Source organism: Drosophila miranda (assembly GCF_003369915.1).
Source record: "Drosophila miranda strain MSH22 chromosome Y unlocalized genomic scaffold, D.miranda_PacBio2.1 Contig_Y1_pilon, whole genome shotgun sequence".
Lineage (NCBI taxonomy): Eukaryota > Metazoa > Arthropoda > Insecta > Diptera > Drosophilidae > Drosophila > Drosophila miranda.
This window is the reverse complement of record NW_022881603.1, coordinates 43,128,413-43,141,225: the sequence shown is the minus strand read 5'-3', so window position 1 is coordinate 43,141,225 and position 12,813 is coordinate 43,128,413. Positions and strand designations below refer to the sequence as shown.

The 12,813-nt window shown below is 44.3% G+C and overlaps 1 protein-coding gene across 1 annotated transcript in view; it reads left to right on the top strand.

Annotated features, from left to right (window-relative positions):
• LOC117191688 (A disintegrin and metalloproteinase with thrombospondin motifs 15-like) overlaps positions 1–12,166 on the top strand; it is a 37,849-nt gene extending 25,683 nt beyond the window's left edge. The window contains exons 6-11 of the mRNA XM_033396487.1: positions 1,920–2,046; positions 5,610–5,774; positions 5,848–6,079; positions 6,163–6,242; positions 6,456–7,243; positions 11,993–12,166. Coding sequence (XP_033252378.1) covers positions 1,920–2,046; positions 5,610–5,774; positions 5,848–6,079; positions 6,163–6,242; positions 6,456–7,243; positions 11,993–12,021 — 1,421 coding nt within the window. The 3' untranslated portion in view covers positions 12,022–12,166. The remainder of the gene's footprint in view (positions 1–1,919; positions 2,047–5,609; positions 5,775–5,847; positions 6,080–6,162; positions 6,243–6,455; positions 7,244–11,992) is intronic.
• The last annotated feature ends 647 nt before the right edge of the window (positions 12,167–12,813 follow it).

Genomic DNA, 12,813 nt, shown 5'->3' with positions numbered 1-12,813 from the left:
CGCGCTAAGCCCCCGACAAGCCCAAAATGCGTCGGCTTCCGTCTTAATGCTATATACATACATACATATGTACGTTTTCCGAATCCTTTTTCGAACTCTTCTCTGTCTTCTGTGTCAACTGCATGTACATACATATGTACATAAGCGTACTCTTTAACTGTTAATATAACCAATTTATTGAATTTCAGCTGACAAATAAATATTAAATATGAATGAAAAGTATCAACGATGTTTAATGAATAAAGTATATAGAAAGTCCACATTTGAAACGAGGGGGAACGTTGTGAGTTGCTGCGGAGACCGCAACTCTACATTTATACCCGATACTTAGTCAGTATGGCTCTCCTCCGGCAGACGCCGCTAATATTAAACGACACGACAAAGAGTGCGTGCGAGAGAGACAGAAATCAGTCTGAGCGTGACGTCGGGCGCTTCGTAGCCACTGCAAATTGATTTCTTGCTTTTGGCTACAAAAATGATCCGATCTGATCCAGATTCAGCAATCTGATAGATATGGTCATTATCTATGATTTTGCGTTTTTAGTTTCTCGAATGTGCAATATTGTGGATGCAACAGATTTTCGTCCTTTGTGGGGGCGGAAGAGGGTGGGGCGAAATTCTGAGATATACGTTTTATAGTGAGATCTAACAGAAGTGCGGATACCAAATTTGGTTACTCTAGCCTTAATAGTCTCTGAGATTTGTGGATGCCCCAGATTTTCGTCCTTTGCGGGGGCGGAAGGGGGTGTGGCGAAATTTGGACACGAAACGGTAAAGGTCCGATATCACAACAGTGTGGATACCAAAGTTGGTTGCTCTGGCTCTTATAGGTTCTGAGATCCTTGAACTCATATTTTGCAATTGGCAAAACATACCATGAAACCTGTGTGTTAGAGAGAGACAGAGCGAGAAAGAATGAAATTGTTTCTTGATTCTGGCTATAATAATTATACGATCTGGTTGACATTTTACACTCTAGAACATATAGTCATCCTCTACGATTCTGCGTATTTTTTATCGTATCTTTAAAAATGTGGATGCCACAGATTTTCGTCCTTTGTGGGGGCGGAAGTGGGCGGGGCGAAGTTTTGAAATATTTTTGTAGAAGTGACATATCACAGAAGTCTGAATCCAAAACATCGTTGCTCTAGCTCTTATAGTCTTTGAGCACTAGGCGCTGAAGGGGACGGACAGACGGACGGACGGACAGACGGACGGACAGACGGACAGACAGACATGGCTCAATCGACTCGGCTATTGATGCTGATCACGAATATATATACTTTATGGGGTCGGAAACGATTCCTTCTGGACGTTACACACATCCACTTTTACCACAAATCATATATACCCCAATACTCATTTTGAGTATCGGGTATAAAAAGGTTTAACATAGACAAATAAATGAATATACATACTACTAAATGCAACGTTTCATTAGAACGAATTGCTGCAATACACAAATTGCCATACAAATTAATTATTATTTTAATAAAAGCATTACAAAAATAAAAATGCTTTTCAAACTAGTTATATTGGGCTTCTGTTAATAACACTAATAAATCCATATACTACTACTAACGTTTCACCATTTTGGTTATGGGCTAATCATATCTAAGCTGGAGTTTTGCCGTTTTAGCTACTAATTTTACACGTAATCGCTCTCACACATCGAATAACAATTCGAGACCTTCTCTCAGCTGTTGCAGTTACGGACAAGAAAATTATGTTTAAGAGTAAAAACAAATGGCCGAAATGCAACAAGACATCATAATTTTGGTTAATAACTGCGACAGCTCAGCGACGTTGCTTAAGGAAATTGTCAACTTCCTGTTGGACAGAAAGGAAAATTTACACTATGTGAAAATGGCCCGCAAAATAATTGCCTAATTTTCGTCATGTATTTTCTTTCGGAAAAGGCTTCGCCTACGTTGGCGGTGCCTGCGTAGTGAACAAGCGACTGGAAAAGGTGAACAGCGTGGCCATCATTGAAGACACCGGCGGTTTCAGCGGCATCATTGTGGCTGCCCACGAAGTGGGACACTTGTAAGTAGTCCCAGACGAACATATATGCAATATAGGAAGCGGCTTTCCTTGACCGGCCGGCGAGCGGAACTCATTCTGCACAACTTTCAATTCATGTACTTAGTATCCCAAGTCCCTGATCAAAGACGTGTATTTGGGGTTCACTTGTCCAGCATTTTTTATTTTATTTATTTATTAAATTAACAAATTATCTGTTAATAATGGTACTTAGTTACTAAAGGCGGAAAAAGATAAGTTAAAAGTTAGCTAAATTTAAATGATTATAAATATTGCATGCAATTAGTTTAAGAGACAGTTCAGGGGATAGGGTTTGACAGAGGGAGTTATAATTATGGCATAAAACCCTAAAAGGTTCATGATCAGCATAATTAGAACTACATATGGGTAGACGGAAAGGCCTAAAAGTACGGGTAGGTCTAGATGGAACGTCCAAGTCAATCTGACCCAAGAGAGTTTGGGAGTCAACAGTCCCTAGAAGGAGCTTGTGCACGAACATTACGCTATTGCATATTCTGCGATGGTGCAACGACGGCAGGTCTATAAGATTTAGCCTAGACCGGTAGGGTGGCAAGATTCTACCCGAGTCCCAGTTAAAGTTCCGAAGGGCAAAAACTAAAAATTGCTTTTGCACGGATTCAATAACAGCCTGCTGCTCTTTATACTGCGGGCTCCACACACAAGAACAATACTCCAATATAGGACGTACTAACGAGATGTACAGTTGTTTCGTAACGTACGGGTCGTCAAACTCCTTGGACCAACGCTTGATGAACGCTAAAACACCCTTAGCTTTATTTACAGTTGCAGCTATATGGGTGTTAAAACACATCTTATGATCAAAAAGGACTCCGAGGTCATTTGAACTTCAAATTCGCTCAAGGACATGATTTCCTAGAACATATGGGACAAAATGAGGAGCGCGACGGTAAAATGTCATAAGTTTGCATTTGGAATGGTTCAGAAAAAGAAGATTAGTTGAACACCACAATAGTAGTTCACATAGATCAAGTTGAAGGCGTGTGTGCAAATACCAATCAGAGTAAGAAAGACAGATTTTGACATCATCAGCATACATTAGTGTAGTAGAGTATGTTATAACTTGAGGAAGGTCATTCACAAATAAAACGAGGTGGAACGTTGTGAGTTGCTGCGGACACCGCAACTCTACAGTTATACCCGATACTAAGTCAGTATGGCTCTCCTGCGGCAGACGCTAATATTGAACCACACGACAAAGAGTGCGTGCGAGAGAGACAGAAAATCAGTCTGAGCGTGACGTCGGGCGCTGCGTAGCCAGTGCAAATTGATTTGTTCCTTTTGGGTATAAAAATGATCCGATCTGATCCAGATTCAGCAATCTGATAGATATGGTCATTATCTATGATTCTGCGTTTTTAGTTTTCTCGAATGTGCAATATTGTGGATGCAACAGATTTTCGTTTTTTGTGGGGGCGGAAGGGGGTGGGGCGAAATTCTGAGATATACGTTTTATAGTGAGATCTAACAGAAGTGCGGATACCAAATTTGGTTACTCTAGCCTTAATAGTCTCTGAGATTTGTGGATGCCCCAGATTTTCGTCCTTTGCGGGGGCGGAAGGGGGTGTGGCGAAATTTGGCCACGAAACGGTCAAGGTCCGATATCACAGGAGTGTGGATACCAAATTTGGTTGCTCTGGCTCTTATAGGTTCTGAGATCCTTGAACTCATATTTTGCAATTGACAAAACCGACCATGAAACCTGTGTGTTAGAAAGAGACAGAGCGAGAAAGAATGAAATTGTTTTCTTGATTCTGGCTATAATCATTATACGATCTGGTTCAGATTTTGCACTGAAGAAGATATGGTCATCCTCACCGATTCTGCGTTTTTGGTTTTATCGTATCTTTAAAAATGTGGATGCCACAGATTTTCGTCCTTTGTGGGGGCGGAAGTGGGCGGGGCGAAGTTTTGAAATATTTTTGTAGCAGTGACATATCACAGAAGTCTGGATCCAAAACATCGTTGCTCTAGCTCTTATAGTCTTTGAGCACTAGGCGCTGAAGGGGACGGACGGACGGACGGACGGACAGACGGACGGACGGACAGACGGACAGACAGACAGGACTCAATCGACTCGGCTATTGATGCTGATCAAGAATATATATACTTTATGGGGTCGGAAACGATTCCTTCTGGACGTTACACACATCCACTTTTACCACAAATCTAATATACCCCAATACTCATTTTGAGTATCGGGTATAATAAACAGAAGCGGGCCCAGATGACTTCCCTGTGGCACACCTGAAGTAACATTAACAGTATTTGACAACACGTTAGAAAACAAAACACGTTGAGTACGGTTAGAGAGATTGGACAAAATCCAATCTAGAAGATTCGTTGGGAACCCTAATAAAGAGAGCTTGTGAATAAGCAGAGCATGGTTCACAGAATCGAATGCCTTGCTGAAGTCCGTAAAAACTACATCCGTCTGCAAACCAATTTGAAAACCACGGTGGATTAGGTTAGAAAACTCAAGAAGGTTAGTCGATGTTGAACGATGTCTGAAAAACCCGTGTTGCGACGGAGATATCAAGCTGCAACAAAGATGTTGCAGTTAAGGGGTGACCAGGAACTCAAGAAGCTTCGGGATGGCGGAAAGCTTTGCGATACCACGATAGTTTTCAATGTTTGATCTTGAACCTTTTTGTAGGACTCATTCCAAATTACTGGGAGACAAGACTGTTCCAAGGAGAGGTTGAAGAGAAAGGTCAAGGGTTTGCAAAGGCACTGGGCACAGTGTTTTAAGATGCAACTTGGTACCTTATCTGGACCCGCAGAAAACGATATGTCCATAGATGACAAACCTTCCAGAACAACGCTTTCCTCGAAAAAGGGCAGAAAAATGCTGTTAGCTTGAGGTAGCTGGTACGAATACGGATTGGATGCGTTGTAAATATGAGACGAGTACGTTGTTTGGAAAAAGTTAGCGAATAAAATTTGCAATACCAACAGCAGAAGCTTTTGCTTTGTTCTGGTAATGAAGGGACGGAGGAAAAACGTTTGACATGCGCTTAGAGTTAACGAACGAATAGAATTTTTTAGGATCACTACGAAAGTTACTACTACATTGTGAAAGGTAATGATTATAACACTGACTATTGACGGCAAGGAACAGAGAGCGAGCGGAGGAGTATAGAGCTAAGGCCAACTTGGAGCCCGACTTCTGGTACTTTTTATAGAGCCCGGATTTATTATTTTTTAAGTATGACAAATACTTGGAGAACCAGGGAGGCTTGGACGATACAGGTACAGTGATATCTGGAACAAACGTATTAAGGGCGGAGTAAATAGAACTATAAAACGAGTTAACAGTTGCATCTATGTTCGGTAATGAATAAAGAAACGACCAATTAACAGAAGCAAAATAAAAAAAAAGCGAATAGTTTCCGCTGCTGGAAACTGGTCACTGAAACTCGTTTGCATTTCCGTTTGACATCATTCGGCTTGCAATTAATCAATTAACATTTTTCCCACCCGTCCACGCTCCTCAATCAAAATGTGTCTCTTGCTCTTTCACGCAGACTGGGAGCGGTCCATGACGGCTCGCCGCCACCAAGCTACCTAGGCGGCCCGGGCGCCCAGCGCTGTCGCTGGGAGGACGGATACATTATGTCCGATTTGCGCCACACTGAGCGCGGATTCAGATGGTCCGCCTGTACGGTCCAGAGCTTTCATCATTTTCTCAAGTGAGTGGATCTTAGGAACGGCTAGGATAAGAAGATTGTGCTTGACTTGGCTCTGTTTCTTTCTCGTTCGCAGTGGAGACACGGCCACCTGCCTGCACAACGCCCCACACGAGGACAGCGCTCTGGGACGCTCTCTGCCAGGCACCTTACTTTCGTTGGATGCCCAATGCCGGCGGGACCGGGGAACTTATGCCTGCTTCAAGGACGAGCGCGTCTGTGCCCAGTTGTTCTGCTTCGACGCCCAGACGGTATACTGCGTGGCCTACAGACCCGCTGCGGAGGGTTCGGCCTGTGGTAACGGTTATGTAAGTCCCCCTAAGTCACCTGTGATTGATAGCCCCACTCTGCTTTTGTCCCGACTAACCCAAACATGTTTACCGCTACACAGCACTGTCTGGATGGTCGGTGCACCCCTCTGCCCTCCAACATCATCCCCGACTATGGGAACAACTATCGTTTAGTCTACAAGTGAGTAAAGTTTATTTGGTTTTGTTTATTGAGAAGACTGTTCCTTATTAGTTTTGTTGTGTAAGCTAAGCATTCTACTTACTAAAACACAAAAATTTAGAGTACAAAGTACATACACTAATATACACAGAAAAACAAATTTTAATGAACAAACCTTTACACCTTTACACTAAATTAAAACACCAACAACACCAAACACAAATGCAACCGTAGTAAAATCGACACCAAAAAAGATGCAACCTCTGAGCCAACGGAGGACATTGAAAGTAGTAGCGAAGAGGCCGAGTCGCAAGAAGATGAGAATGAGAATGAGAACGAGAACGATGATGAGGAGGAGCAAGAGCAGGATGGGAGCACCACTAGTAGCGAGGAGCAGCAGGATAATAAAGTCGAGCAGAGCTCAGACGCCGCTTCGGCTTCCGCTGCCTCTGCTGGTACGTCGACATCTACAACGAAGTCGACGACAACGACCACAGTGCGACCCAAGGCGAAAGCGTTTGGGTACTTGCATCGCATTTTGCCGTACTACGACGCTGAGAGGCAATGGCTTCAGAAAGACGGAGTTTTGGTGAAGACGCGGACCAGCAGTAGCGTCAGCAGCATTAGCGGTCCATCTGCTCCCTCTACGACAAAAATACCAACAACAACAACCACACAAACACTGAATCTCTTCCAAGTCTACACACATGAATTACGCAAGCAAATTGAATACTACCTACACATGCTACAAACACAACAACATGCAACAAAATTGAAACCAGAACAAAAGCCACAACAGTCAGAACAAACACAACAGTCGATAGTTGAAATACCTTTGGTACAAAAACAAATTAAAAATTATAGTGTAACCAGCAACAGCAACAGCAACGGAGCAAAACAACAACACCAACAGAACACCAGCGAAGAGAACCAGAGGCAGCCGCAACAGCAACAGCCAACCGATGAGGAAAATGAAGCCACTGCCGGCATTCAGAGCAATGAAGCGATTGAGCGGCAAAAACGTAAGTTCCCCATCCAATCCACCATAGCAACAACAGCAATATCAACTGCTGCAAAAACGACATCAGCAACAACATCAGAAACAACTGCCAAAGGGATAACAACATCATCATTTCTCGATGCGTACTTTAAAAAATTACAAGCATTGCATTTACCAACACTGGACGGCGCAGTAACGGCCACCAGCACAATCACATCCGTCTCTTCATCCGTCAGCTCAACAAGCAAGCAACACCCGCAAGTGCAGTCACAGCAGAAAGAAGACAAATTTGATGGCAGCGCCTTCTTGAAACGTACGCCAACTCGGAGTAGTATTAAGGCATACAAAACTAGTAGTAGCAATACGAGTATTAGTAGTAGTCAACCTCATCCACAAAATCAACAACAACAAAAGCCAAACTACATACATTGGCGACACCACAAATAATCTGCCAGCGGTGTTGGACAGTGCGCCAAGTACAACAGAAAGTACAGCTGTGCCCAAGAAACCCAAAATTAAAACACAAAAACTAATACGCCGCACACGAGTCATGTAACCATAAAGTGAACGCGAGAAAGTGACAGAGATGCTGATACGGAGAAAGAGGCAAACAAGAAACTCTGCTACCACTTACTATAAACTACTAAATACTGCTAGCCAAAACACAGTTGATCAGCTGCTTGCCAAAACCAAAACAAGAACCTTTCAACATACATTGTCAACGGCTCCTTCGTCCTTCGTCGTTCGTCCAACGACCAACGTCCACAATACCACACACACAAAACAAAGCAACACGCAACACACACATGTGCACATGTATATGCCAAGCCGACCGATCCGATACCGATACCGATACCGAAAACGATTCGTTTTTCTTACGTGCGGTAAGCCAAACCAAACCAATCCAGCATTCAATCCGGTTCTTAACTTCCTCCTTAGCAGTAGTCTAAAGCTTTGCTATAAAGTATTTTCCGTTTTTACGCTGCCTGCCCTATAATAAATACAAAAATATAACCTTGGTTGCTAAGGGCGACATGGGAGTAGGAATAAGTGAAAATTAAATGATAAACAATACTCATTTGAAGCTCCCTATTCGCATACGTAATTGGCCATTAGCCATTTAGCTGTAACATGGAATATATTTTTAGCACTTGGCGTTGGAAATTGCATCGATCATATCTGACATCTGCAAGAAACAAACATTTAACTCAGTAGTATAGGGACCGCTTAGTCAGTGGCCCAGTTGTAGTTCTTGAATTATTGTTCCTTGAAATTGCATGAAATATAATATTTTAATTATCGACTCTTAATCCTTCTTCATCCTTGACCGATACCAGTCAGAACTTGATGAAAACAATGTCGTACATTTGCACTAGACACATAGTCAGAACCTCATACAGCATGCTTGAAGAAAAACTGTCATCAAACTTTCTTTCAAAGATCAAAATCTCATCGCTGATACTTTTTTTGCTACTCCGGTATACATACATATCTCTCGCCTCTATCTTTCCAAAATCGACACACGCCCACACTCAAACACACATACACACATGCATACAAGCAGGAACCACACCAACGTTCAGCAAAGCAGGGCGGGAGTCTATTATAGACCTCACCTTTGCAAGCCCAGAGCTCGCACGCCACGCGAAGTGGCAAGTGCTGAGTGCTTACACCCATAGTGACCCCTTAGCCGTAATGACGGAAACCTTTGCACCCAGGAACACAACAAGGATACAGCGGGCGCTCCAGGCCGGGTACAAGGAGGAAAGCCTGAGCAGAGCCGCGCTCCTCTCGGCAGCAGAAAACCTAAGCGCCGCCGGTGATGCTGAAGCATCCGCGCTTGCCGTTTACAGGACCGTCAAAGCGGCCTGTGATGCAGCCATGAAAAAAAGAAAGATCGGAGGAAGCAGGCACCGGCCAGTACCGTGGTGGAATGAGCACATTGCCAAGGCCAGGAGGGAGTGCTGCGCAGCTCGGCGTGCCTACCAGCGAGCAAGAGGCTCCGCCCAATTTGGCAGAAATGGCGCGGCATTCAAGGCCAAAAGAAAAGAGCTGAAGGAGGCCATCAGAAGCAGCAAACTCAAATGCTTCAAGGAGCTCTGCGATGCAGCCGATGCGGAACCTTTTGGTGGAGCATACAAACTAGTCATGGGGAGATTAAACAGACAGCCTATGCCCAAGGATCCGGTGCATATGAGAAAGATAGTCGGCACCCTATTCCCTGGACAACCACCCTTACAAGAGGAAGCTAGGCTAGAAGGAGCTAGCCTGAGGGACACCACCACCATCGTCACTGCCAGAGAAGTACTGGAGGCCACGGGTAAGCTGAAGATCGGGAAAGCGGCAGGGCCAGATGGAGTCCCTAATGCAGCACTAAAATGCATAATTAGAGCCCATCCGGAAGCATTCGCCACAATGTACACCCAGTGCCTAGCGGATCGGACAGTCCCACGAGCATGGAAACGGCAAAGGCTGGTTCTGATACCCAAGCCAGGCAAAGAGCTCAACGACCCATCGTCATACCGGCCGCTGTGTATGCTGGATACCATGGGCAAGATTTTCGAGAGGATGGTATGTAACCGACTGGAGGCGGAACTGGCTGAGCGTCGCGGACTTTCCGACCTCCAATTCGGGTTCCGCAAGCAGAGGAGCACCACTGACGCCATCGAGATGGTGACAAACCTTGCCAGGGAAGCCATGGCAGAAACGCGATGGGCTGGAGGCGACAAAAAGTACTGCCTAGTATGTACACTAGACGTACGAAACGCCTTCAACTCTGCCAGCTGGAAGAGCATCCTAGAGGCCCTGACCAGGAGGGGTATATCTGAGCAAATCACACGGACTCTGCGAAGCTATTTCACGGACCGCGTCCTGATCTACGACACGGAAGAAGGAGCAGAACATCACCAAATCACCGGAGGCGTCCCACAGGGCTCGGTCCTAGGGCCGATACTGTGGAACGTGATGTATGACGATATCCTGCGGCTTACATTACCGGAAGGGTGCACCCTGGTGGGCTTCGCCGACGACATAGCACTGGTGACAGTGTCGAAACACGTAAGAGACGTAGAGGAGAAAACCAACGTAGCAGTCGGGATGATAGTGGCCTGGCTCGCAGCCAACGGGCTAGCATTGGCGGAGAAGAAGACGGAGGCTGTGCTAATGAGCAGCAGAAAAAAGGTCGAGCAGGCATGCGTGAGAGTCGGTAGCACGATCATCAGGACCAAGCCTGCGCTAAAGTACCTAGGGGTAATGATGGACCAGAGGCTAAACTTCAAGGCCCACCTGGAATACGCCAGCGCAAAAGCGACTGCAGCTACGGCGGCCATAAGCAGGATGATGGCCAATACAGGGGGACCACGGCAGCGTAGCAGGCAGCTCATCGCTGGGGTGGTCACCTCCATAATCTTATATGGATCAGCAGTGTGGGCACCAGCAATGATGGTTTCCACATACAGCAGAGACTGCAGAAGCGCATACCGACGCTGTGCCCTGAGGGTTACATGCTGCTTCCGGACGGTGTCTGAAGACGCCGCACTTATTGTGGCAGGCATGGTCCCACTGGATCTCCTGGCAGCTGAGCGGCAGAGCGGAGTGGAGGTAGCCAGCGAGCGGCGAGAGCGCACTATAGCCCAGTGGCAACGGCGCTGGGACCAAGCGGCAAAAGGGAGGTGGACCAGACGTCTCCTTCCCCAGCTTAGCCCATGGCTGCGAAGAAGGCACGGCCAAATGGACCATTATTTGGGCCAACTGCTGACGGGGCATGGCTGCTTCAAGCAGTACCTGCATCGCTTTAGGCATGCTGACGACCCGTATTGCAGCTGCTGCGGGCCTGGAGTCGACGAGGATGCAGAGCACGTCTTCTTTGTATGCCCCCGCTTCTCGCAAGAACGAACGAGGCTAGGGGAGACGCTTGCAGAAGTGAGTGTGGACACCCTCACCGACCAGATGCTAGCCGATGAGCAATCTTGGAACGCGGTCGCCTACATGGCAGCAAGCGTGATCAAGGAGCTGCGCAGGCTGGAGCGAAGCCGGACAAACTAAGCCAGAAGGATGACCCCACAGCCCGCACCGCGAAGTAATGCCTAGCGGCAGTCCCGCGGGAGCGGACCTACCCCCCCCCCCCCCCCCCCCCACCCCCTTCCCAGCCATAATTGTTATTTTATAAATATAAATTGTTTTCCCAATAAAAAAAAAAAAAAAAAAAACATGCATACAAGCAAATCCAAAAAGGAACAAATTGGCATTTAAACATGCGCACACATACCAGCATAGAAACCCACAAACATACACGCTCTTCTTCTCACACCACCACTACACATGCATACTCGAACATACATATTGAAAGGAATATCGAAATATTGGAAATATATAGAATTGTAGCAATTAAGTATGAGTAGTTGATCAACTACAAATGGCATGGAATCAGAGAATAATCAAAACCAAATGCATTTTTGCATACTAAAAATCAAACTGCAGAGGGCGAGAGTGCAACAAAAAGTAATTTGGCAAATGGAAGCGCATGGAATTGGAAATATAAAACTGAAATATAAATAATACACACGCACATACAACACCCACACTTCAAAATGGCGGCGTCTGCAACAAATATACATACATACTTACATACATATTACAATATAAAACAAATCTAGAAAATGTTCATTGATTCTGCACGCCCGACAAAAGTGATATAGCCGCATTAGATATATTTTCACTAATTACGTTTTCCATTTTTTTATTTCCCGCTTCCCTCCCCTCTCCAAAATAGTGGTTAACTGGAAGCTGCTTCCATTCTAGCGAAATGACGGCTGTACAGGCAGCAATTGGAATTGGTTAGTAACAGTCACTGCCATCGAAATTGGAACAAGTTTTTGCAGTTAAAATGTGTTTTAGCTAGAATTTATTATTATTATTATTTGAATGCGTATGAATTTTTGCTCAGTACATGCATATATTATGTAATGATTCGGTATAATTTAATTTATTGCGAATTCTTGTAAAATAGTACACATTATTCTGTAAACATTTCATTCGCACAACTTTGGCAGACTACTTAAATTATTCTTTGAGCAAATCATCAAACAAGACGAACAAAAATAATTATAATCCCACTTTCCAATGTGATAAACATATAATTTGTACTCTTTACTAAAATATATTTATCGTTTTTTGTTTGAAAATTGCTTAAAAAGGTGGAGAATTGTCCGTTGATACCTTGCCGCACTTTGCCTACAAGAAAACTTAAAATTCCATTTCATTGTTGTATTAAAATTGTTAGAGACGTACATTCTTAAACAATCATTACTTTATAGTTACGTAGTATAATGTTTGATACAAAAAACTATATATATAAAATAAGTTTTAGTTGTAGCTAATAAATGAAACTGTACATTTACCAACCACACACCCACACAAAACGAAACAAAAATGTAAGCCCAAATATATGTACATACATATATGTATGTACATAAAATAAATAAATCTGTACATGAAAATACTTGCACATCTTTGATTAAAGTGGGGATATGAAAATAGTAAGAATAGCTCTCTAAAATATTTCAATGCGTACAGAATCAGGTTCCATTGGAA